Source organism: Schistocerca gregaria, chromosome 5 (genome assembly GCF_023897955.1).
Source record: "Schistocerca gregaria isolate iqSchGreg1 chromosome 5, iqSchGreg1.2, whole genome shotgun sequence".
NCBI classification, from domain to species: Eukaryota; Metazoa; Arthropoda; class Insecta; order Orthoptera; family Acrididae; genus Schistocerca; species Schistocerca gregaria.
The window spans coordinates 156,719,991-156,747,914 of NC_064924.1; the positions used below are offsets into that span (position 1 = coordinate 156,719,991).

The following is a 27,924-nucleotide window of genomic DNA, read 5'->3' on the forward strand; positions in this document are numbered from 1 at the left end:
CGATTAGATGACTTACGTGGTAGCTACGTCTGTACTGGCCTGAGGATAGTGCCAGTAAAACTGGTAGCTAAATGGAAATGAGAGTATGGCATCGTTGGCTGGGAGGCCCCATTTGCGGAAGTTCGGTCGCCAAGTGCAATTCGTATTTCATTCGACGCCACATTGGGCGACTTGGGGGCCGGCGATGAGGATGAAATGAGGGCGAGGACAACACGGCACCCAGTCTCCGAGCGGAGAAAATCTCCAACCCGGCCGGGATTCGATCCCGAGCCTGCTTGCATGGGAGGCAAGCACGTTACTACCCAGCTAAGCAGGTGGACTGGTAGCTAAATAAAATTGCTAAATAAAATTACGGCTGTCGGTATCTATTTTCTTCGAGTTATCGACCAGCCGCAGTCCAATTCCATCTACAGAAGATGGAGTTACAGAAAACTTTGCTTCATAGTCTGCCTGATCTTGGATAGCCGAGTCACGTATAGTAGCACCTCATTTCAGTCAACAGGACCTGATCAGAATTCTGATCCCTCGTCTTTCACGGTGCTGAGACAGTTACTTAGACTGATGACGCCAGGTCACTACAATTTACAGAACTTTGAAATCTTTTCTGTTACGTTCAGATCCATGGACAGAAGTTTCAGTGGAAAAGAGGTCACTACAGTGGACACAGTGTTAACATTTGTAAAGGGGGGATATTATACACTGAATAACGGATGTTAAAACCATTTGCAACGTGATTCAATTGCTGAGGTGTGTCAGCTTTCATATAAGTTACTGTACAACAGCTTGACCACTGTAACGGAAGAAGCGTAGAGCCTGATACTTCTCTTAACTGACTCGCAGAAAATGCTATAGAGCTCATTAGGCACCTCAAGGCTCAGCTTTTGTATACGCTAACGAAAAGTAAAACACAGTGAAATTAACCTGATCACAAATGCATCAAATAAAACTGGAAAAGCTCTCAATGTGAGCTATCGGCGCATGAAGGATTACTGGTCAATTCATCGGTTTCAGCAGAACAATTTTGCAATGTACTATTTGCCCATGACACAACAGTTTTTGTCTTCGGTACTTCAATAGCTTAATACCTACTACTTCTCTCCAGAGAATGTCAAATGCTTCTCTAAGGTTAACGTATTCTTGTTTCCAGTTTACAGTTTGGTGAACACAAGGCTGTAATGAGCATCGTCGATAGCAAAGCTCCCGCAGCTATTCTCCTAGACTATAAGTAGCATTGTCTTTACAATAAACACTTACCTGAAACATATTCTTAAGCTTTCCACTGGTGAATAAGGGGCTCAGTTTGTTGCGCAAATGCCGCCATCTTTCGCCCTTCATGAAGAACAGTTGATTCTCCAGTACCGGTTCCTTGAAGGGGAGACGTTCTCGGTCCATGAAGAAATCAAAGTCTTTGACGAATACTTGACGAATGAGTTCTGGATCGATGACTAGCAAGCTGGGAGTCCGTTTGCGATAAATCCCTACGTAACGCTTATCTGAAACAAATATTGACATCTGTTTTGTGAGTCAAATAAACAAATGTGTACTCATTGTGGCCTTCACATTCAAAAAGCTGATCACAACTGGGAAAATTATAAACGGGAAGAGAAAATATGATTAATCACTGTAAATAAACATCAAAATTTTTCACAACCTGAATTGCGCTCTGTAAGTAGAAAACTTGTAGTAATCTACTTCGAAAAGACACTTGAATCATCGTAATGAATAACAGTACATTAGATCCAATATATAGAGCATGTCAAAGTGTTTACATATGTAGTGGTGAAACTAAGAAGCGATATGAAATGGTACTGGAAGAGAAAAGGAGAATGAAAAACTTACATGCAATGAAAGGATTTTAGGAAGTTCACTTAATCTCTGAATGAAATGACACATAAGGTAACAGCGTGACAAGATCTAGAATATTGCCCCAGCGTTTAGAGTTCTATCAAGTAACCACGACACAAAACATCTAAAGAAATCAGAGGCGCTCTGCTAGGATCGTAAAAGGGCAGCTTAGCCCCGACGATAGTGCAACAGATATACTCGGGAAGCTTAAATGGGAGCACTTGGGAGCTTGACATTCTCGCAAAACCCCGTTGACTAAATTTAGGGAATTATTTTTCGAGAAAGACCGTGGGAAAATTCTGCTTTCGCAGTCGTATATCTCTGGTAGGGATCGTGGGAACTGCGTAAGAGAGCTTAGGGTGCTTGCAGAGATAAGTTGACGATCATTTCTCTTCCGCTCATAACGCCAACTGAGTACAACAAAGTCGCTAATATTGACAGATAGACTACTTATGGTACTCTGGAGAAGACCAGAGAACTAATCTGCCTGGCTCTTGCAAGTTCAACATCAAAAGTAAAATATCTTAGGAAAAAGTAAAATCCCTTCGTAAAGTCTCTGAGCCTTCAGACATACGTACTAATTTTCGACAACGAAACAGTCTTTCCCCCTTCGCCTCCCCCCCCCCCCCCGCCTCCCCCCCCCCCCCAGTCTCCCTCCCCCTCTTCCTGCTGTTGTTTGACTAAATTCTGGACGGAAATTACGAACGCAAAATCAATGTTAACTGCTTATCCTTCGCTGATGACTTAGAAACTAATATTAAGGCTAAGACTGAAATTAAGTATGTCAGAGAAAAACTCAGCAACGTAGCGACACTGAGAAAACCCATTACTTTGAAATCTGCGTCAAAACTTCGTTTATATTTACCCCGTTATTGGTTGCGAACATCAGTAAAGACATTACACCTCACTGTAAAGTTTATTTCAGTCAATACTTACGGGATTATTTATTGAATATACCGGTGTAGATTGTATGCTGTGAGTCAGTATTTCATTGAGGCTATTACTAGAAGAGCATTGACCGAAATAAACTTTGTAGTACATCAAAGCAGCACGGAAGTTCCATTGAAGATAAAATAGCGGACTGTTTTACAAGCATCCTTCTTCGGATTCCTTGGATAAGTCATCAGAATTAGAAAATAGCACAAATTTAGAAACAGCCACCAAACTTCGAAAGACAGTGAGAATAGCGTTAAACCAGTTCAACAAAAAAAAACTAATTCTGTCCAAACAAAAACTGCAGTAAAGGAAACAGTTCTTTAGCCGGAAGCAGTAAATCCATTAAAGGTAACGAAATATAATGCCCTGCGAGAAAGAATTGAATTCGGATGAAACGGAGAAGTTTACGCAATTGATGTTTGAAATTCTATGGCCATATTTATAGAGTGGTCAATAATAGACTCCCAAAAGATGACTCAACGTTATGAATTCAAAGAGGCGCAAAATCAGTTAGGGGCGATTTTCATGCCATAAATATCGCAGAGAAAAGGCGTAGTAAACTGTCTAGCCTTTGGAATACTGGTTACAAACCACAGATTCATGGAGAAACTTAAGAAGAGAATTGTATAGTTGTGGGCAGAAGAATGAAACAAAAAATAAATAATAGTGAATACGTGAAAATATTTTGGTAGGATAATAGGCAGAAACCGTCAAGCCAGTTACCAAATTTCAATTCGCTCTGTATGCGGACAAAACAAAAAATGAAGAAGGTACGAAGTATACTCTACCAAGCACTATATAGCGCCTTCCGGAGTATATACAGGTAAATATTTCAGTCACATTTGCAATATCTTAGTGAACATGGCGCATTTTCTTAGTGAAGTTAAAATCTTAATGGCACAAAAAGACGACTTAGATTTTGATTCGCATGGGAGAGTCCGTCCATTGTATGTAATCTCTCCAAATAAACTTTTAAAGTAACAGCGCCTTCCACACACTTAATGTGAAACAGAGTATATGAGTTTGTCAAAGTGCAATGCCTGAGGCTTTCAGTGACTACTGTAGCAGTATCTTATGGCAAAACCTCTCACAAAATCCAAAGAAATTCAGAACATAATGTGGCACCAAAGTTAGTGTCCAGACGTTCATGAAGACGCAGAAACTGAAACTAGGTTTAGCAAAGCACAAGCAGAAATGCTAAAATCTGTTTTCAAATTTTTCTTCACAAAAAGAAGATACAAGACGACTCTTCCAGATCAGTTCTTGAACCACTGCAAAGATGGGTGATATAGATATTAGTGTCAGATATTAGAAGCAACTGAAATCGCAAATACTGAACAAAGCTCCAGAGCCCAAAGGAATCTCTATAAGGTTCGGTACAGAATATGCAACTGAGTTAACACCTCCTTTAACCATAAAAGCCGGCCAAAGTGGCCGAGCGGTTCTAGGCGCTACAGTCTGGAACCGCGCCACCGCTGCGGTCGCAGGTTCGAATCCTGCCTCGGGCATTGGTGTTTGTGATGTCCTTAGGTTAGTTAGGTTTAAGTAGTTCTAAGTTCTAGGGTGCTGATAACCACAGCAGTTAAGTCCCATAATACTCAGAGCCATTTTAACTATAAAATCCCCACATCTGGAAGAAAGCTAAGGTCACATTCATCTACAAGACGGGTATTAAACGTGATTCATAAAACAACTGTAAAGTGACATTCATCTGTTGTAGAATCTTTGAACATATTCTGAGCTGCAAAGTAATGTCATAACTCGAGCATAATGGCCTCCTCTGTGCCAACCAGCATGGATTACGTAAAGGTCCGTCCCGCGAAACCCAACTCTCACTTTTCCCTACATGACATCCTGAAAGCCATGATTTAAGACAATGAGATAAATGCTTTATTTCATGACTTCCGAAAAGCATTTGGCTCAGCACCACTCTAACTCTTGTTAACGAAAGTAGGATCGTACATAGTAAATTTGCGATCGGGTTAAGGATTTCTTCTACTGGCAGATGTAGAAGTAACTTCAGGAGTGCCCCAGGGTTCATATCGCATATTAATTGCGTGGCAGACAAGTTTATAGTAGCTTCAGATCCTTTGCAGATGATGCTGTTATCTATAGTGAAGTATTATCTGAGTAAAGCTGCACAAATATTTAGTCAGCTCCTGATGGTATTTAAAAGTGGTGAAAATTTTGGTAATATGCTTTAAATGTTGAAAATGTAAAATTCCGCATGTCATAAAACGCGATAACTTAGTATCCTACGACTACAATATCTGTTTGAAAGTGGTGAGAATTTTGGCAACTTGCTTTAAATGTTCAGAAACGTACAAGTGTGCACATCATAAAACGCAAAAGTATCAGTGAGTAACAACTGGGATCACTCACCTTCTACAAATACCTGGACTCAACACTTTGTAGGCATATGTAATGAAGTGATCATATACTCACTCGGTAGTAGATGAAGCAGGTGAGAGACATAATTTCATTGCCACGGTAGAGGGAAAATGTGATGAATCTATAAATGTGACTGCTTCCAAAAAACCTGTGCTACTGATCCTCTAATATTGTTCAAGTGTGTGGGACCTATACGAAATACACTCTCCAATCACGTTGATGCGACCACCTGTCAAAAACGTGTGTAACCAGTTTTTGAAGCGCGGGCCGCTGCGAGACGAGCAGGAAGACTCACAGTGAGGGTCTGGAAGGTACCGACTGGGATGTGGATTCATGCCAACACCATTTCCGTAGCCAGCTGCGCCAGGTTTCTCGTTTCCGTGGCGCGGGCATCCTCAACAACGTGGTCCCACGGATTCTCGATTGGGTTTCAATCCGCGGAGTTTGGTGATCAGGGGTGTACGGTTTACTCACCTTGGTGCTCTTCGAACCACGCACGTACTTGCCTAAGTGTGTGGCACATTACATTGCCCCGCTAGTAGATGCCCTCGCGCTGAGCAAATACAATCTGCATGTAGGGGTGGAGATGGTCCCCAAGTATAGATGCTTACTTGTGTTGATCCATTGTTCCTTTCAAAATGATGCGCTGCCACCAAAACATTCCCCAGACTACAACGCTCTCTCCCTCGTCAATAATTTCTCACAAGAACTATTTTTGTTGTGCTTTGTACGACGAGGGTCGTGATAGGAGCTCTGAAATTCACACCAACGCCTTGGCTGTCAGTACTCGCCAATACTGCCCTTCTAAATCTCCGAGGACAACAAGCAGTAACATATGAATGGGTTAAACTCAAAAGATCCAAGACACCTACCTACTCATGGAACATTGAACAACTTACCAATCACTCGATTAAAATCTAGAGAACCGGTCTGGATAAACGCTGGCCAACTCGTCCTAGAAAGCTATAATCTATGAGATGAATGGCGAAATCAGTGGACGGCCTTCCATAGTCATAAGAAATTAGGCGACATATGTCCAACCATCCAACTGCCTGAAATGAAACAGCCAGGAAAAATACGGATCTTCCTCAACCGTATGAGAACTTGCGACTCCGTGAGCAAAGCAAAGCTACTCAAGTGGGGACTTACCGATGATGGCTAGTGTGACTGCGGAACATCGGAACAAGAACACATTTTGCACGAACGCCCAAGAAGAAAATTGCGGGCACCTGCAGAGACTTTGCAGAAGCAACTCCCGCAGCAATTAACTCGTTAAAGTCCTTCGTTATCGAGCTCAGATGAAAAATTGATCGGTCAACTTCTTCTGCCTGCTGCCGGTTCTCCAGCTTCGTTTACTTCCTGTGCATACATATTTTCTGCATATATATTGCATTATATCAATTCAATTCTATGTACTTTTAAAATACCTATAATTCTGTGCGCCACTCGCTAAATAAATAAATAAACTCTACCTCCTCTGGCCTGAACCCCTTTGGTTTATGGTGCCCTGTTGAACTGGTGGCGGGGATGCCCCTTCTATCGCCGCAGTCGTCGGTTAACCTAAAAGCGTCTGTGAATAATGTAAACTTTGTTTTATGTGTCACCCTATTTTTACTGTTTGCGTATCGTATTTTCTGAGGCCGAGATTGAGGAACACCCCAGAATTTTCCTCAATGTGCTTGGAAAATCGCCAAAAAATCACACTCAGGCTGGCCGGTATGCCAGACCGACGATTGTTAATCCGCTGCGTGTATCCCATCCGGTTCTGGTTCACCTCCCTGTCTCGTAAGCTAGTGTACCACCTACTATTATAACCTAACGCACAATGCGTTAGGTTATAATACTGGGTCTACTAGTAGCGTACAAATTTGTAATAATTTTAAACGAATTGAAAAGACATATACAGTGAAAAAAACTACACTTATATAAAGTATCTGGATTTTGTGAAAATTTTCTTTCCTGTTAGTCCATATGGAAATTTCTGTCTGTCGTTTGAACTCGATTACGTAACCCCACAAGAAATTAATGTACAATAACAATGGTCGCTTGGGCGATCTAGTTCACTCAGCGTAGTTGTACCCTACGAAAATACTACATTTAAGAGCCAAGGAAACTGGTACACCTGGTTAATATCGTGTAGGGACCCCGTGAGCACATAGAAGTGCCGCAACACGACGTGGCGCCACTGAAGTGGTGGTGGAGGTAATTGAAACCATGAATTCTGCAGGGCTGTCCATAAATTCGTAAGAGTACGAGGGGGAGGAGATGTCTTCTGAACAGAACGTTGCAAGGCATCCCAGATATGCTCAATTATGTTCACGTCTGGAGAGGCTGATGGCAGCGGAAGTGTTTAAACTCCGAAGAGTGTTACTGGAACCACTCTGTAACAATTCTCGACGTCTGTGGTGTTGCATTGTCCTGCTGTAATTACCCAAGTCCGTTGGAATGCACAATGTACATGAGTGCATGCAGGTGATCAGACAGGATGCTTACGTACGTGTTATCTTTCAGAGTCGTATCTAGACGTATCAGGGGTCCCATATCACTCCAACAGCACACGCCCCGCATCATTACAGTGTCTTCACCAGTTTGAACAGTCTCCTGCTGACATGCAGGGTTTCTGGATTCATGAGGTTGTCTCCATACCCGTACACATCCATGCGCTCGGTACAATTTGAAACGAGACTCGTCCGACTCGTCCAGACATCACCAGTCCAACGTCGCTGTTGACGGCCCCAAGCGAGGCGTAAAGCCTTGTGCCTTGCAGTCATCAAGGGTACACGAGCGGACCTTCGTCCCCGAAAGCCCATTTAGTTCGCACTCTGACACTTGTTGATGGCCCAGCATTGGAATCTGCAGCAGCGGTCAGGTTGCACATCTGTCACGTCTAATGATCGTCTTCAGTCGTCGTTGGTGCCGTTCTTGCTGGATCTTTTTCGGCAGCAGCAATGTCGGATATTTGATGTTTTACCGGGTTCCTGATATTCACGGTACACTCATGAAATAGTCGTACAGGAAAATCCCAAATTCATCGCTACCTCGGAGTGCTGTGTCCCATCGCTCGTGCGCCAACGCTCAAAACTCACTTAAATCTTGATAAACTGCCACTGTAGCAGCAGTAACCAATCTAACAACTGCGCCGGACACTTGTTGTCTTATATAGGCGTTGCCGACCGCAGCACCGTGTTCTACCTGTTTACATATCTCTGTATTCGAATGTGCATGCCTCTATAAGTTTCTTTGGCGCTTCAATATTCACTCCTGGAAATTGAAATAAGAACACCGTGAATTCATTGTCCCAGGAAGGGGAAACTTTATTGACACATTCCTGGGGTCAGATACATCACATGATCACACTGACAGAACCACAGGCAAATAGACACAGGCAACAGAGCATGCACAATGTCGGCACTAGTACAGTGTATATCCACCTTTCGCAGCAATGCAGGCTGCTATTCTCCCATGGAGACGATCGTAGAGATGCTGGATGTAGTCCTGTGGAACGGCTTGCCATGCCATTTCCACCTGGCGCCTCAGTTGGACCAGCGTTCGTGCTGGACGTGCAGACCGCGTGAGACGACGCTTCATCCAGTCCCAAACATGCTCAATGGGGGATAGATCCGGAGATCTTGCTGGCCAGGGTAGTTGACTTACACCTTCTAGAGCACGTTGGGTGGCACAGGATACATGCGGACGTGCATTGTCCTGTTGGAACAGCAAGTTCCCTTGCCGGTCTAGGAATGGTAGAACGATGGGTTCGATGACGGTTTGGATGTACCGTGCACTGTTCAGTGTCCCCTCGACGATCCTCAGAGGTGTACGGCCACCATGATGCCGGGTGTTGGCCCTGTGTGCCTCGGTCGTATGCAGTCCTGATTGTGGCGCTCACCTGCACGGCGCCAAACACGCATACGACCATCATTGGCACCAAGGCAGAAGCGACTCTCATCGCTGAAGACGACACGTCTCCATTCGTCCCTCCATTCACGCCTGTCGCGACACCACTGGAGGCGGGCTGCACGATGTTGGGGCGTGAGCGGAAGACGGCCTAACGGTGTGCGGGACCGTAGCCCAGCTTCATGGAGACGGTTGCGAATGGTCCTCGCCGATACCCCAGGAGCAACAGTGTCCCTAATTTGCTGGGAAGTGGCGGTGCGGTCCCCTACGGCACTGCGTAGGATCCTACGGTCTTGGCGTGCATCCGTGCGTCGCTGCGGTCCGGTCCCAGGTCGACGGGCACGTGCACCTTCCGCCGACCACTGGCGACAACATCGATGTACTGTGGAGATCTCACGCCCCACGTGTTGAGCAGTTCGGCGGTACGTCCACCCGGCCTCCCGCATGCCCACTATACGCCCTCGCTCAAAGTCCGTCAACTGCACATACGGTTCACGTCCACGCTGTCGCGGAATGCTACCAGTGTTAAAGACTGCGATGGAGCTCCGTATGCCACGGCAAACTGGCTGACACTGACGGCGGCGGTGCACAAATGCTGCGCAGCTAGCGCCATTCGACGGCCAACACCGCGGTTCCTGGTGTGTCCGCTGTGCCGTGCGTGTGATCATTGCTTGTACAGCCCTCTCGCAGTGTCCGGAGCAAGTATGGTGGGTCTGACACACCGGTGTCAATGTGTTCTTTTTTCCATTTCCAGGAGTGTATATTGAAGAAAGAGGAGCATTGTTATGGTCTGAATAGTTTTCTTACTACCTCTATCAGGCTACGACGCATTGCACTTCATCACAAAAAAAAAAAAAAAAAATAAAAAAATAAATAAAATGTTCAAAAGTGTGTGAAATCTTATGCGATTTAACTGCTAAGGTCATCAGTCCCTAATCTTACACACTACTTAACCTAAATTATCCTAAGGACAAACACACACACCCATGCCCGAGGGAGGACTCGAACCTCCGCCGGGACCAGCCGCGTACTTCATCACTTCACGCGCGTATCTCATAAACGATGATAAATGATGTTCTGTAACTGTAATATAATTCCTCAAAATTTGTCTCTACTGCCTTGAAACATCCTATACAAAAATGTTGTACAGTCATTCGTTTAATTGATAAGCCCACGCAGAACAGCGCTGAAGCCATTGGCTATGAGAAATGCATACGCTAGGAGGTGTTCTTCAAACGTGAGGTGACTTACTGGTGAATAACGCTGTCTGCCACTGTTCGCGGGGGAGCGTAGGTGGCGTAACTCGTAAGCCGGGTCGTATATCACTGAGACAAGCTAGTCAGCACACAGCTTTCACACCGACCCAGTACAGTACTTCTCTGTTCATCACTCCTTTTTACCTATCTCAACTGTATACATTTAACTCTTGAGTGTGACCTGAGAGATTAAGTGCAAAGCCTGTTACTGTTAGGAAATATTTGTGTTGTATTGCTACCGCACAGTTAACATTCACGTTATATTTTAATTAGGAACATGGCGATCCGTTTCGGGAGTATTTCCCCGATCCTCTCATATGTGATCCCTGAACCTCAACCACTGTGGAATCTAGCTCGATTAAACGATAGACAACGTACTCAGAGACTTTATATTTTACTAGTTGCAGTGCTCAGCATTGCCCGTGATGCTTAATAATTGCCACCCAAAGAAATTGGATCTGCGCTTTATTGAAAATCATAGTAAAAGCAAGCCGCATTGGTAATAGCCGTCGTTTTAAATCGAAGGACATTTTTTGGATGACTGGATGTCAACGGAATGCGACGAATGAGTTCGTCTTCACCCGTTGGAAAAGACAATTAGTTGCGCGACCTGTTGTTACATTTTGCGATAAGTATCTCATTGTGTTTTTGGAGAAAACGTCTTCCACTGTTTCAGCTCTGTTATCACTTTTTCAGATATGCCTGTGATTACGTCACTGTGTGGGAATTCTTCGGTTCTCTTCGATCTTTTGGTCGGCCGCCGACCGACCGATCAAGTGATTTTATTGGAACTGTATCCACCACCTGCATTATGGCACTGTGGATTTTAATAATAAAAATAACTGTGTAACGCGGACTAAAGTATCTTCTATGGTATATGCCATATGTAATCAATGGTTCAAATGGTTCTGAGCACTATGGGACTTAACATCTGAGGTCATCAGTCCCCTAGAACTTAGAACTACTTAAACCTAACTACCCTAAGCACATCATACACATCCCTGCCCAAGGAAGATTCGAACCGGCGACCGTAGCGATAGCGCGGTTCCAGACTGTAGCGCCTATATATTTTTTGGTAACAACCTTTCCCCTTTATATACTACATACATACATGTTTCAAATCAGGTTACGATATCTTGTGTAGGCAATGATCTTTCTCTTGTCTTGAAGGCAAGGCGTGCGCAATAAAACTGTAGATTTGTATGAATTACAAACAAACAGACACTCTTTGTATACAGGGTGTTACAAAAAGGTACGGCCAAACTTTCAGGAAACATTCCTCACACACAAATAAAGAAAAGATGTTATGTGGACATGTGTCCGGAAACGCCTAATTTCCATGTTAGAGCTCATTTTAGTTTCGTCCACCTACGCTCAATGGAGCACGTTATCATGATTTCATACGGGATACTCTACCTGTGCTGCTAGAACATGTGCCTTTACAAATACGACACATTATGTGGTTCATGCGCGATGGAGCTCCTGCACATTTCAGTCGAAGTGTTCGTACGCTTCTCAGCAACAGATCCGGTGACCGATGGATTGGTAGAGGCGGACCAATTCCATGGCCTCCACGCTCTCCTGACCTCAACCCCCTTGACTTTCATTTATGGAGGCATTTGAAAGCTCTTGTCTACGCAACCCCGGTACCAAATGTAGACTCTTCGTGCTCGTATTGCGGACGGCTGTGATACAATACGCCATTCTCCAGGGCTGCATCAACACATCAGGGATTCTATGCGACGGAGGGTGGATGCATGTATCCTCGCTAACGGAGGACATTTTGAACATTTCCTGTAACAAAGTGTTTGAAGTCACGGTGGTACGTTCTGTTGCTGTGTGTTTCCATTCCATGATTAATGTGATTTGAAGAGAAGTAGTAAAATGAGCTCTAACACGGAAAGTAAGCGTTTCCGGACACATGTCCACGTAACATATTTCCTTTGTTTGTGTGTGAGGAATGTTTCCTGAAAGTTTGGCCGTACCTTTTTGTAACACCCTGTATAAAGATAATTAATGTTCAAATGTGTGTGAAATCTTATGGTACTTAACTGCTAAGGTCATTGGTCCCTAAGCTTACACACTACTTAACCTAAATTATCCTAAGGACAAACACACACACCCATGCCCGAGGGAGGACTCGAACCTCCGCCGGGACCAGCCGCACAGCCCATGACAGCAGCCCCCCTGACCGCTCGGCTAATCCCGGGCGGCGGTAATTCATGCTAAAGGCAGAAACTGAAGTTTCAAACTTAAGTAATGGGCAAGAAAATGTTGCGTATCAACGTGGCACGTGGTCGTGTTGTCTTTAGACCTGGCAATCTTAGTCGCATTTCTCCTGAAGACGATCAAGATACGTCAGACCTGCTTATCAGATCGCGACTAGTTGCATGGGACTGTCCATCTCTCAGAGCAAGCAGGCATTGTGAAAACGTGAACTCTGGTAAAACTGCTGCTGCCGAGGTCCACTGCTTTCCTGCAGTCAACAAAGTACGGATAACAGGGCTCACAGTCAACTAGCTGGCACTGTCACAGTGGATGCACTATCCACAGTACGACATTTCAGGAATGGCCAACAACGTATGAGCTACATACAACCTATAACCATCTCGAAACTTCCTGGCAGATTAAAACTGTGTGCCGGACCGAGACTCGGCAGAGCACTTGCCCGTGAAAGGCAAAGGTCCCGAGTTCGAGTCTCGGTCCGGCACACAGTTTTAATCTGCCAGAAAGTTTCATATCAGCGCACACTCCGCTGCAGAGTGAAAATTTTATTCTGGATACAATCATCTTACTAATCGGGCACATTATCCAAAGCTCTGTACGAGTAAACCTGAAACTGCAGCTCACTGGGCGTACAGAGATTAGCGTGGATGCAGGAACATCAGCATTTTCCCCTCGGAACACAGGGAAAGACCGTCTGGATTGAAAAGTCGCGGCACACGTTGATACACGCCAAAAGAATGATTCTAGTATGTCGTACAGCATACGGTATGAGGTTTCCCTCTAGCCACCAAGATACAAACCAAGCCGATGGTGGTCTGTGTATATGAATTTTCTATAGTGAACAGATCTGATGTAGATGTTTATTAGGTATCCCATCCTCACAAAGTGTTCGTGCAGCGTATGGCGAACACTCCATGGAGCTGGAAGTAGTTGCAATGTTTGACTGACTTCACAGCTGTTCGTGCATTTCACTTTCTGTCGATAGATGTGTAAATATGTTAAGTCCTGCTCTGACTGCTCACCATGAAGTTTACTCCACAGTCAAGATTGAGTGTGGGCCGCCAATGCTCCCATTTTTAATAGAGACCATCCCACAACAAATCATAAGGGACACTAACTCCCCTTCGAAAGAAATCTTTCAATTGAACTTCTCATTAGTGATCGACACTAAAATATGCGATACGCTACGATTTACCAGTAGCTCACAGAATTCCATGTGGAATGCAATGTAACTATGATAGTGGTAAATGAGCCGTGCGCTCCTGTCGTGTTATCTTCTGAGAACCTGATACGGGTTTGTTTGCAATAGAATTTAATCTGACAACAACCTCTGAACCGTAGAGAACAAGCGCCACAGATTCACGTATGCGTTCGCTACATGTTTGCTACATTCACAGGGAGAGTAATGCAAGAATCGAATACAGTAGGTGAAAAGCAAAAACTGAGCTCGCTGTCAAAACTAATGTAGTGCAGTTATTGATCACTTGAAAGTGGTCATTGTGGCTGAAAACAGCTGACTGTGCAAGATGTGTAATACCGTGTACCGGTCCTGTAGGGCCATAAAGTCCCGACCGACCGCCACGTCATCCGCTGCCAATGGCGTCATTCGGATGCGACATGGAAGGGCACTGGGTCATCACACCACACTCTCGGCCACTGTCAGCTTCCCAGGACTTAAGAGGAGAACACGACAAGTGCCATAACTCAATTTCGCAGGAACTTCCATCAGTGGAAGTAAAGACAAAATAAGCGACTACGTTTCTCGTCTTTTCTGTAGTCGACCTTATCTGAGGAAACGGCCATCGAAGTGTTCGAAATACCTCAGATGCCTTTTAGCGCACGATAAACTCAGCACAACTGGTGGCTAGCGTCGTAGCCTCTCACTTTCGTGTCCCATGTTCGAAATCTGACTACTGTTTTTAATTATTTCATTTTTTCATTTATCTACTCATGTCCGTAGGAGGTTACTACACGAATGTTTCTTATCCAGTTGGAGGATATAAAGACGTTATATTAACTGTAATATCACAACTGGGTTACGCTACATGTGTCACACATTTATTTCATGATGTATGAGTGTACGCTATTTTCTGAATTTACAGTCTTTTCAAATTATCATGTTTTTATACTTCATTGGTATATCAATTCTTATGATAACTCTCATATTTTATTCTTGTTTATTCTTTATGAAAATGTGATGCATAACCATGGGGGATACCGATCGTAAAAGTATACGAAACATAGTGATTCCGATCACCAGGAACATCGCGCCAAGGCAGGTTCGCCACAGCGACATTTCTTGAAATGAATCTCACTCAGGAAAGAAACGTCGTTAACATTGCTGAAGACTTCCCGCCCGCAATAATTTCGCAGCAAAGCACTTATAAAGGATCAATTTTCCAAAAAGTGGTCGTTGCAACTGATTGAATGAATAAAGATACAGTACAGGAATTTCACCGAAAAAAATTTCAAATAATTTTCATGCAGTTATTGTGTACTTTTTGTTCATTCACTACACATACAATTAGTAGATGAGTAAAGTCAACATTATTACAATATACGTGGGAAACATTCGGGCAGTAATCTTCAACGGACACGGTTAGATAAAAGAAAAACAAAAATAAAATTGAAAATAATAATCAAGTATCGAACACGGGACGCTAAAGTGTTAAGCCGCGACACTGGCCACTGTGCCACCGCTTTGGTTGAACTACACTACTGGCCATTAAAATTGCTACACCACGAAGATGACGTGCTACTGACGTGAAATTTAACCCACAGGAAGAAGATGCTGTGATATGCAAATGATCAGCTTTTCAGAGCATTCACACAAGGTTGGGCGCCGGTGGCGACACCTACAACGTGCTGACACGAGGAAAGTTTCCAACCGATTTCTCATACACAAACAGCAGTTGACCGGCGTTGCCTGGTGAAACGTTGTTGTGATGCCTCGTGTAAGGAGGACAAATGCGTACCATCACGTTTCCGACTTTGATAAAGGTCGGATTGTAGCCCATCGCGAATGCGGTTTATCGTATCACGGCTTTGCTACTCGCGTCGGTCGAGATCCAATGTCTGTTAGCAGAATATGGAATCGGTAGGTTCAGGAGGGTAATATGGAACGCCGTGCTGGATCCCTACGGCCTCGCATCAGTAGCAGTCGAGATGACAGGCATCTTATCCGCATGTCTGTAACGGATCGTGCAGAGACGTCTAATTCCTGGGTCAACAGATGGGGACGTTTGCAAGACAATAACCATCTGCACGAACAGTTCGACGACGTTTGCAGCAACATGGACTATCAGCTCGGAGACCATGGCTTCGTTTACCCTTGACGCTGCATCACAGACAGGAGCGCCGGCGATGGTGTACTCAACGACGAACCTGGATGCACGAATGGCAGAACGTCGTTTTTTTGGATGAATCCAGGTTCTGTTTACAGCATCATGATGGTCGCATCCGTGTTTGGCGACATCGCGGTGAACGCACATTGGAAGCGTGTATTCGTAATCTCCATACTGGCGTGTCACTGGGCGTGATGGTATGGGGTGCAACTGGTTACACGTCTCGGTCTCCTCTTGTTCCCATTGACGGCACGTTGAACAGTGGACGTTACATTTCAGATGTGTTACGGCCCGTGGCTCCACCCTTCATTCGATCCCTGCGAAACCCTACATTTCATCAGGATAATGCACGACCGCATGTTGCAGGTCCTGTACGGCCCTTTCTGGATACAGAAAATGTTCTACTGCTACCCTGGCCAGCACATTCCCCAGATCTCTCACCAATTGAAAACGTCTGGTCAATTTTGGCCGAGCAACTGGCTCGTCTAAAAACGCCAATCACCACTCTTGATGAACTGTGTATCGTGTTGATGCTGCATGGGCAGCTGTACCTGTGCACGCCATCCAAGCTCTGTTTGACTCAGTGCCCAGGCGTATCAAGGCCGTTATTACTGCCAGAGGTGGTTGTTCTGGGTACTGATTTCTCAGGATGTATGCACCGAAATTGAGTGAAAATGTAATCACATGTCAGTTTTAGTAAAATATATTTGTGCAATGAATACCCTTTTATCATGTGCATTTCTTCTTGGTGTAGCAATTTTAATGGCCAGTAGTGTACTTACTCGCCAAGAGGCACAAAGTTTGCTCAGTAAAAGATAGAGTACCCACACCTAAACCGAACCGCGTGTTTGCTTATTTTGAGCACTCTTCCACTCAGTGAAGCTTCTGGGGAACCGAGCTATGGCACTTGCCGTGTTCTCCTCGTTAGAGCCGCTACATTTCGCTCATATGGCACCTTAACCGGCATCAGGAGTGCATCTGTCTCCAGTTCTTCCACCAGGGAAAAATCTCTGGCAGTACCGGAAGTTGAGTCATGGTCGTCCACATAGCTGTCAGACACACTGACCATTTGGCTAAGGAGGCGGGGAGGGTGCGTAGAACTGGTCTCATTAGTACAGAGAAATATGGGAACTAGGGCTTGAGTTAGGACATTAAAACCGCGAAATGCCCTTTCTGATGTCAATGCTCGTACGTCCATTTGGAGCGTGTTCTCACCTCTGAACTGTTGGTACATCTCGTCGAGATCATTGGCGAAACTCTGGGTGCCGAGAATGCTCTTGCGGGTGTTGCCAAACGGCGTCCAGGGCCAGAGCTGCGGCACGTCCCTGGTGCTCCAGTAGATGTAGTGCCTGTAGTAGCACACCCACAGTACCACCAGCACCGCCAGCGCCGACAGCACCAGCTCTCTCGGGCACCACTCCACACCCTCCATCAAGGCGATCCTCTGCTGCGGTCAGCGGATGTCGGGACTATGCAGATTCTGAAAAGAATGAGTACCAGATGCGTATGACCAAGAACCTTGCGAATGAACCATTTCAAGCTCCGTTCTCGACGCAGTCTTAGGAAGATGTAAACGTCAGCTCCTCCTGTGGTTTTCCTCAGTCACTTCACTTGAATGCCGAGGTGGCTCCCTCAACAGCTCTACACATTACGGTCAAAACTCTACGGTTACTCCACTGAAGGCTTTCTGTAGGACACCAGGCTACTCGTCCAAGTCTGTCACAATACCCCTTTTATTCCGTGAATGACTCAAAATATGGAAACGAGGTTGTCGGCAAATGGCAGCATGCAGAGTGGCGTGTAACTCTGTTGTATGGTTAACACTCATAAATCTCGTATCGACTGTTACAGCAAGCACCCTGTCATCGGGCCACAAGTGCCACATCGGGACCATCCGACCGCCGTGTCAACCTCAGCTGAGGATGCGGATTGGAGGGGCGTGTGGTCAGCACACCGCTCTCCCGGTCGTTACGATGGTTTTCTTTGACCGGAGCCGCTACTATTCGGTCGAGTAGCTCCTCATTTGGCATCATGTGGCTTAGTGCACCCCGAAAAGTGGCAACAGAACATGGCGGCCCGGATGGTCACCCATCCAAGTGCCGGGCACGGCCGACAGCGCTTCGGTGGTCTGACGGGAACCGGTGTATCCACTGCGGCAAGGCCGTTGCCGACTGATACAGTGAAGCAAGTATATTTCTCGGAATAGAATGATACACTAGCGCCGTTCAATAAGTAATACAACACCTTTTTTGTCTCGGCCGAGTTCGGCTTGAACAAATGCAGGACTGGTGACGGCTTCACACGTAGCCTTAAAAATGACGCCGGTAAGGGAGGAGCGTTCCAAGCAGAGAGCTGTCATTGAGTTCCTTTTGGTTGAAAACTAGAACATCACAAATATCGATAAGTGCTTGCTGAATGTCTGTGAGACCTGGCAGGGAATGAAAGCACGCGCGTCGATGGACGAGACGTCTGTCATCATCGCAACAAGTTGCGCAAACCTGTCCGATCCCCCGCTGTCGGTCGGCCGCACACAGTTGCGACAACTGCAGTGTTGAAACATGCGAATACTCTCACTCGAGGTGATCGACGGATCGCAATCAAATACCTCGCTGTTCAAGCGATCGTCTATGATGTTAGTGCTGACACACTCATCCACTAGTTGGGATTCTCAAAGGTGTCTGCCCACTGGGGTCGTCGCCCCCTAACAGGAGACCATAAACAATGACGGTATACCCTGTGGGAAGGAGTACGTGGATGATGGGGAAGTTACTGATGCAGCAAGACTTTGGCTCCGACGTTGAGCAGTAGAATGGTACCATACGGGCATACAGGCGTTCTCAGTAAGGTATCGTAAGGCTGTCGTCTCGATGGAAATTATGTTAAAAAGAAGGTTTAGTAGCCAAAAAAATTGGGGAATAATTTGAACGCCTGTCGTACATTTTAATGACAGACGAAATCTCTGTAAAAGGCTAATACTGTGATACGAGGGTTGATTGAAAAGTATTGCCTCCCCCTTCGTAACTCTTCAACAGTTGGCGGCATTGGTATGCGGCAGGTACTGGCTTGTTCCGTAGCCACTTCACTACACCAACAGTTGGCGGGAAGGCTTAGCACTGAACGGTTGTGTTGTTACAGTGTTAAGTATGGAACCCTGCGCAGACGGTCAGTCTATGCGATTTAGGCACGTTGCGGTCATTGAATTCTTGACAGGAGAAGGCGTCACTCCAAAAGAGATTCATCAGAGAATGAAAGCAGTTTATGGCGTTTGTGTTCATGTAAGTGTTGTGCGTCGTTGGTCTAGTAAGTTTAAAGATGTTGAGGTGGGAACATTTGACCTGCATGACAAACAAAAAGTTGGACGTCCTGTGACAGCAACCACCGAGTTTCGTAAGCAAAATGTTGATAGATTGATTCAGGACGCCGGCCGGAGTGGCTGAGCGGTTCTAGGCGCTACAGTTTGGAACCGCCCGACCGCTACGGTCGCAGGTTCGAATCCTGCCTCGGGCATGGATGTGTGTGTCATCCTTAGGTTAATTAGGTTTAAGTTGTTCTAAGTTCTACGGGACTTATGACCTCAGCAGTTGAGTCCCATAGTGCTCAGAGCCATTTGAACCATTTGATTCAGGACGATCTTCGTTATCACTCAGAGAGAAAATGCAAGCGCAATCTGCATTTCAAAAGAACGTGTGGGGCACATTATTACTTTGCTGGGCTATCGGAAGATCTGTGCAAGATGGGTATCCCGGATGCTGACTTGTGAAATGAAAACGCACACACTTGAAATTTGCCAGGAACTCCTCTCGCGTTAGGAGAATGAAGACGCACAGTACTCGCACCAACACAATCACCAACAACTGCTTTTATTCTCTGATGAATCTCCTTTGAGGTGATACCTTCTGCTGTCAGGAATTCAAAGACTGCACGTTGCATAAAATGCATAGACCGACCGTCTGGGCATGGTTCCATACTTTGCACCGTAACAACACAACCGTTCATGCTAAGCCTTCCCGCCAACTGGAGCTGTGAGGAAGAGGCTACAGAACAAGCCTGTACCTGCCACATACCAATCCTGCCAACTGTTGAAGAGTTACGAAGGTGGAGGCATTACTCTTCAGCCAACCCTCGTATTATGCTTGCTAATGTTGCTTTGAAACTTTTAGTTGTAGTTTTCGAGAAGTGTACTAAAACTAAAAGTTTAGGCGATCAGAATCAGCTATTGGGATGTAAACATGGTCATGTGCAGTCCTGAGGCCGAACTCCTTCGTTTTATGCAGCAAGAAGATAGGTATATGCTGCTAACATAAAACGGGTTTCCTTTTGGCGCTACTGCTACTACACACAGTACTTGCTGATAAATTTGTTATCAGTAGGCTCGATTAACAAATGAGTGTTACGGACATGCTTCGTGCACTGGAATAGCAGTTTCTGGAGGGAACGCGATGTTCTTTCAACAGAACACTACTGAGAAAATTCAGAGAGCCGGCATTTTCGGCTGACTGCAGAACGGTTCTTCTGCCGCCAACGTAATGACCGCGAAGACAAGACAAGAGTAATTAGTGCTCGTACAGAGGCATAAGACAGTCGTTTTCCCTCGCTGCATTTGTAGGAATGTACAAAATAATGTCTGCCATGCAACGCACGGTGGCTTGCATACTATGCACGCAGATTTGTCTGTAGATGTACTTTTTACAACACAGTAGGAGGGAGTGTCGGCTACGAGTGTCGTTCATGGTATTATATGCTAACTTCTAGTATATCAGAAAGAGCTTAGGAAAACGATTTCGGATGTGCGGAAGCACTTATGTTCAAGTTAAGGGCTTCTGTGAAAACAAGTAAACAGTCTCGAGGCTTGATATAACGCTAGAGAATGGAACGAGAGACGCACTTCACGACGTTTACAACGGAATGGCTGATTCTGGCTCATTGCCTTTCATTTTTAGCATATTTCTCGGATATTTTTGCTAAAATTTCGATTTCAGCATTAATAAACTTTGTATCACTATACTCTTTAAAAGCTTTCAAAAATGCCTTTAAAGAGGTAGTTCCACTTTAGAAATCATACTAAGTACCTTGGTATGATAAGAGTGTACACACAACAAACTATGTGCCTATCTGCGTACAATCCTTGGCTGAAAACCTAGTTGCTATCGCAATGAACCATTCACGAAATAAAAGCGCTGTTGTGTTTTACGATATTCGCCTTGTTCAGCTGTAAGTGCACTATGCCAACATCACATCCTGTTTTCTGTCAGAATGAGCAAGCGGAGAAAATTGAGTGAAATCATACGGGGTGTGGCTGTAGGAAACCACAAGATTTCACAGTCCAGTTGAGGGTTGCGACAGGATTTGCATGTGGCCGGATGATCTTTTAGTTGTGTTGGTGCAAATTTTACCGTCAGGGACGCAACCTACCGCTAGAATAGAAAAAAAAAATTGATAGAATGGATCCCATCTAAAGACTGCTTTACAAACCAGTCGTCAAGGGCAGGGAATTAGGCTTCAACGTTCCGCCGACAGAGAGATCATTAGAGACGGAACGCAAGCTCGGACTCGAAAGGAAATCGGCCTTGTCCGTTCCAAAGCGTACCACCTCAGCTTTTGTCGATGTAGGGAAACCACTCTAAACGACCGAACGGGGATTTTAAGACCAGAGTCTTACCACTGCTTTACGTTACTCGGTACCAGTTGTCAGACATGCGCCTCAGCTAACCAAAGAAAATCAGAAACGCTGTGCTCTGCAGCAAAGTCAACTTTCTAACTCATCCCAAAGATGTGCCATTAGATTCAGATCGGATTTCTCGGCAGGCCAGTCCATTTCACGAAAGTTGTTGCTCATAAACTGTTGCCTCATTGATGCTGCTTTATGACAGGCTGCATTGTCATGTTGAAATAGCCACCGTGTTCTACTATTTCTCTATTGCACGCAGTACACTATGCTATGAAAAGTGTTCGTATCCTTCCGCATTTAGCATTTTCTTAAGCGTAATAAGTGGATCATACCCTAACTGCGACAAACGCACCCATACTGCAACACCACATCACTTGTACTTCACTGTTGACACTACACATGATGGCACTTATGGACCCCAGGCATTTGGAAAACCATGCCTTTGGGTCCGGGGGTCCCAAGTTCGATTCCCGCCAGGTTGGGGATTTTCTCCGCCCGGGGACTAGGTATTTATGATGTCCTCAACATTTCGTCATCATTCATGAATACATTATGGGAGTGAACAGTGATCAATGAGTTACAAATATTTACTATCAAAAACAGTCTTATTTATTACAGTTACCTGTTTCGACCACTACTGTGTCGAAAGAGGTCACTGTAATAAATAAATTGTGATCAAGACTGTTTTTGATAGTAAAAATTCACGAATGTGGCGAGATTGGACTGAGTAAAGACCGGGAATTTGAACTGGCGCTGATAACCGCGGAGTTGAGCACCCGTCAAACCAAACATCATCATCATCGTCATCGGAGCACCTAGACCCTTCCATCGGATTGCCACAGGGTAGAGCGTGATTCATCAGCGAAAATCACTCGTTTCCAGTCATCCATTATCTAGCGATCTCCCTCTTTACACCACGTCAGTGGTCACTTAACACTGACTACAGAAACGTGTAGCTTATGAGAAGCTGCTCGGACATTGTACCCCAGTCTTTTTAACTCCCTACGCACGGTCTCTGTGCTACCTGAACTGCCGGTAGCAGTCTGAAACTCAAGAGTGATTGCTTTCGCTTATTTTAAGCGATTTTTTACAACAGCCCTCTGCAAGTTGGACGGTCCCTGTTTGTTAGTGCTAACGGTTTTCCTTGTCTTGGTTTAGCTGTGGTTATTCCTTCGCGTTTCCACTTCACAATCACATCATAACAGTCGGGGCAGCTTTAGAAACGTTGAAATCTGCCTGATGGATTTTATTACTGAGGTTATGTTCAATGAACAGTGCACGTTTGAAGTCAGTGAGCGCTGCTGACCGATCCACTCTGCTATTACTGCCTCTCTACTGACAACAAGATTTTTCGTTTTTTTGTTTCTCCTTTTTTGTTATTTGAGCTCCCTGCAACGTGGGCGGGCTGGCAGCGGACAAAAATCGCTCTTCAGCCAAATGTTACAAGAACTGTACTTAAATACATATAAAAGGTGACAATAACAGATGACTTTGTAAAAAATGCGTAGCTGAACGGTAGTGACAATTTTTACATAAAACAGGTGACAATAAACGAGGATTTGTCAAAATACACATAGACAAAATTACTGGTAGTTTTTGTAACTCATCTGACTATTTTATAAAGCAATTAAAACACAGTCACTCTTGAACGAGAATGATGCAATGCTGTAATGTTGATGCTAGGTGACACGCAAAAAAATTGTCATGATGAAGGTGCGATGATGACTAGTAGGCGCTGTAGAGCCGCAAGCAGCGACTAGAAGTCATCAAGGTGGATGAAGGGGAAGGAGAAAATTGGAGGCTGGCGTGGAGTGGAGCTTTGTGATTAGAGTTGGAAAGAGGGGTATAACGCGGAACGGATTTCATCTTTTGGCAGTAGGAGTCTGGCGAGAATGGATGGATAAGGCGTGGAGGTGCATGGAATGTGGAATATGGATGTAGTGGCGCAGCAGGTTAGCAGGATTGTCGATTAATCAGTGGGAAACGGGTGCTGGGACCGGGTTTTACGGCTTACGTATCGGATCCAAATGTGCTGCATGAAGAGAAGACGGTGTGAGATGTGGATGAGTTACTGTAGGATGCGAGTTGGAGAAGCTAGGCGGATCTGGAAGGCAAGGCGGAGTGGATATCTTTCCAGGATTTCAAGGGACTTGTAGAATTTAGACGAGGGACGACATGATATTACCCACCAGCTTTTATACTAGCGGGTGCGCCTCTCGTGACATCTAATGGGCAGTTGCGTACTACGTAGGGTGTCCGGATACCTTAGATCAGACAGTGTACGTCTATAAATTTAGGGAATGGTTTTCTTACAGAAAAACAAGAAAAGGTTCGCGTAAGCGTACTTGAAGTGCAGTCAGTGGACCTCACAGAGCAAGCTGAAAACAGCTGACTGCTGTGACGAGACGGGAATGAGTGCTGAAATCTTGTTTGCTGTTGTGGAATATCACGCGCCCCTTCTGGATGCTATTCTGAAGGCTGATGGCCTTCGCGGAACATATGTAATCGCAGCGGGTTTGGTGTTGGCACTACGCCATTACACAAACAAAGTAAATAAAAAAAGAGAAAAATCAATAATCGCAAAGTGTGGAGAGATGCGGTTTTCAAAGACTGTACAGAAAAACGTGGACTTTTTTTATACCTCATTGAAACTGCTGTCAGAATACTTCCCTTTCCACCGACTGGTGACGCCGCTTCTTGGTCACACATCGGATATGTGATTATTCTGACAGTAACTTTAATTGATTACAAAAAATTTCCATGTTTTTCCGTACTGACTTTGAAAACAGCTTCTTACTGCTCCACATATTTTGTGATTATTGATTTTTCGCTTTATAGGTTTCTTCTGGATTCCCTGATATGAGAGTATTTAGACGGGAAGCTATACTATCTCTGTTTTCTATCATACAAAGAACTGATTGCTGTTATCTGGTAGCGATAAGGTGGATCTTTGCGTCGCACTGGGAATCAAGGAGGCCCTTCGGATCGCGTGAAGCGGTGCTCCAGTCAAGGATAGAGCCTCCGTCTCTACTTCTGAAGATTACTTGAAAACGTTCGATTACTCAGTCGTTTCCTGACAGAGTTTGTGCTTCATCTTCGACTTCATCGCTGTCAATGGGACGTGAAAACACAAAAAAGTGAAACATTTAGCTTTACACAACGGTGATTCTCAATAAGACTGTGCAATACCCAAGTAAAAGGTGTGAGATGCTCTATCGTTGTCATTCTAGACTACACTCGAATAAGAACGCGTACGTTGACGAAGAAATGCAAGTGGACGCGCAATGTTTTATATAGGTATTAGGTTATTTTTTAGACACTTACCTATCAGCCCAGGTCTACAGGTTTTTGACTTTCGGCGCGGCAAGGGCGCGACTTCACTTTGCAAATATCTTCGTGGACTGTGCTCCTTGCGAGCGACGGAGATTGTATATAAGAACAGCGCAGAGACAGGCGCGCCTGATAACGCGATAAGGGCGCATGACTCCACAGGAAACAGGAAGCAGCTTCTTAGGTACCGACAATGATTACGAACGAGTCGACTACTTGAGACAGAGGCAGCATCTACACTACGTGCGAAAAGTCGCCATATCACTCTTGGCTTTGCACAATTGGTAAAATGAGTACACGTCTTATTGGTGTTCCTACTTTGACTCTGACTAAAAATGTTGTTCTTAGTGTTGAATTTTGTTCTCAGTATTATTTCAGATGAGAAGCCACGGCTGATGTAAGCGTACACAGTTGGACGTTTGAGGAGCAATTAGTGTTGTGTATGTGGAGGCTGCAAAATACTAACGCGAATTCTTTACAGGCGAATCGAAAAACTGGTAGAAGCCGACCTCTGGGAAGATCAGTTTGGATTCCATAGAAATGTTGGAACACGTGAGGCAATACTGACCTTACGACTTATCTTAGAAGAAATATTAAGGAAAGGCAAACCTACATTTCTAGCATTTGTAGACATAGAGAAAGCTTTTGACAATGTTGACTGGAATATTCTATTTCAAATTCTAAAGGTGGCAGGGATAAAATACAGGGAGCGAAAGGCTATTTACAATTTGTACAGAAACCAGATGGCAGTTATGAGAGTCGAGGGGCATGAAAGGGAAGCAGTGGTTGGGAAGGGAGTGAGACAGGGCTGTAGCCTCTCCCTGATGTTATTCAATCTGTATATTGAGCAAGCAGTGGAGGAAACAAAAGAAAAATATGGAGTAGGTATTAAAATCCAGGGAGAAGAAATAAAAACTTCGTGGTTCGCCGATGACATTGTAATTCTGTCAGAGACAGCAAAGGACTTGGAAGAGCAGTTGAACGGAATGGACAGTGTCTTGAAAGGAGGATATAAGATGAACATCAACAAAAGCAAAACGAGGATAATGGAATGTAGTCGAATTAAGTCGGGTGATGCTGAGGGAATTAGATTAGGAAATGAGACACTTAAAGTAGTAAAGGAGTTTTGCTATTTGGAGAGCAAAGTAACTGATGATGGTCGAAGTAGAGAGGATATAAAATGTAGACTGGCAATGGCAAGGAAAGCGTTTCTGAAGAAGAAGAATTTGTTAACATCGAGTATAGATTTAAGTGTCAGGAAGTCGTTTCTGAAAGTATTTGTTTGGAGTGTAGCCATGTATGGAAGTGAAACATGGACAATAAATAGTTTAGACAAGAAGAGAATAGAAGCTTTCGAAATGTAGTGCTACAGAAGAATGTTGAAGATTAGGTGGGTAGATCACGTAACTAATGAGGTGGTATTGAATAGGATTGGGGAGAAGTTTGTGGCACAACTTGACTAGAAGAAGGGATCGGTTGATAGGATATGTCCTGAGGCATCAAGGGATCACAAATTTAGCATTGGAGAGCAATGTGGAGGGTAAAAATCGTAGAGGAAGACCAAGAGATGAATACACTAAGCAGATTCAGAAGGATGTAGGTTGCAGTAGGTACAGGGAGATGAAGGAGCTTGCACAGGATAAATTAGCATGGAGAGCTGCATCAAACCAGTCTCAGGACTGAAGACCACAACAACAACAACAACATGTGGATGCCTCAAAGTCCAGAGGCAAGATAAAAAATGACAGAATTTGTTTTGGGAACGCTTCCCCTCGTAAAGAAACCCTGCTTCATTCAGAGAAACTTGCTTTTGTTTCAGGCAGTATCACGGACAGGCCGTGTAGCAACGTAAGAAAAGACGAAAGGAAACGTGTGCGACCATCGTCCAATCGACTGAGCGGTGTCCAATGAAATCTGTTAGCAAAAGAGCAACTGACCTTCAAGTACTGATTCTAACAATCTATGACTACTTCAAAAATTATTTGAAAATGAATGGACTTAGACAGAGTGTTGTTAATGAATTGTCTGACAACGACATAGAGCACCGGTTTTCACACTGCTATGCTTTGTTGGCACAATTTACAAATGCCCTGGGGACGCGTCATTGAGGGAGGAGGCACAGCAAGAGTGGCATGTGTGTTTAATGTCGATCACGCGCGCCATCAGCAGGGATTTGTCCAAAGTATTCTACATGGTTTCTCGATTTCAGTCGGATCAGGCTGACTTCTTGTCACAATATTTCCGCTGGCAACCACCAAGCCATCTTTAGGTGAGCGTCCGTCACTGAAGGCTGCCTGTTTCCCCCCCCCCCCCCCCCCCAGCCCCTCTTTATTGTGACTTCATTCCACTGCCCCAAATGGGCAGGGGAGAGCTGGCACTGTCACAATCCGCCGCTCTTCACCCGGGTGATACATTTAGTTAAAAGATGAAAACGATACATACAAAAGGCGATAAAAAGGGGGACATAAGAACATAATAAGGGGAGACAGTGGGGGTTGAAATTTACAGGAAGACGTTCATTGTGGAACAACTGCAAAGTCGACATAAAGTTAAAAAACATGGATGGAGAGTCGTGGAGCATGGGAGATACACCGAAATCACACGCACAAGTTAAAAGGTGGCCACAGTATTAAAACATCCCAGAACGAACACACTTTGAAGCCACTGCATGAGACGGGGCACACCTGACAAAGAATGAAAACTGCTGGGAGGAACTTGCCGAGAGAGAGGAGACCTGACAGTAGGGAGAAAGAGCAGCAGGGAGGGGGACTGGATAGGGTGGGATGAAAAGAAAGGGAGGTCGGGGGTCGCACCAGGGGGAACGAGACGGGTAGCGTGAGAGATGGAGAGGGAAGGCAAGTGAGGAGGGAGTGCAGGGACAAAGAAGGGCTTTACGGGAAAGGGAGGGGAGGAGGAAGGTAAAAACCGCTCAGGGGAAGACGAAGGTGGTAGGAGGGGTAGAAATCAGGGCGAAGTTCGTCATCTGGGAGGGGTAACTGCTGCAAGTTGCGTTGGGAAAGGAGGTGGAGGG

General features: G+C 45.0%; 1 protein-coding gene across 1 annotated transcript in view; it reads right to left on the reverse strand.

Annotated features, from left to right (window-relative positions):
- The window catches only part of LOC126272799 (probable cytochrome P450 6a14), a 68,917-nt gene extending 43,920 nt beyond the window's left edge, over nt 1-24,997 (reverse strand). Inside the window, exons 1-3 of the mRNA XM_049975956.1 lie at nt 24,888-24,997; nt 17,111-17,375; nt 1,255-1,493 (exon numbers count right to left, since the gene is read on the reverse strand). Of these exons, the coding sequence (XP_049831913.1) occupies nt 1,255-1,493; nt 17,111-17,327 (456 nt within the window). The 5' untranslated portion in view covers nt 17,328-17,375; nt 24,888-24,997. The remainder of the gene's footprint in view (nt 1-1,254; nt 1,494-17,110; nt 17,376-24,887) is intronic.
- Between the last annotated feature and the right edge of the window lie 2,927 nt (nt 24,998-27,924).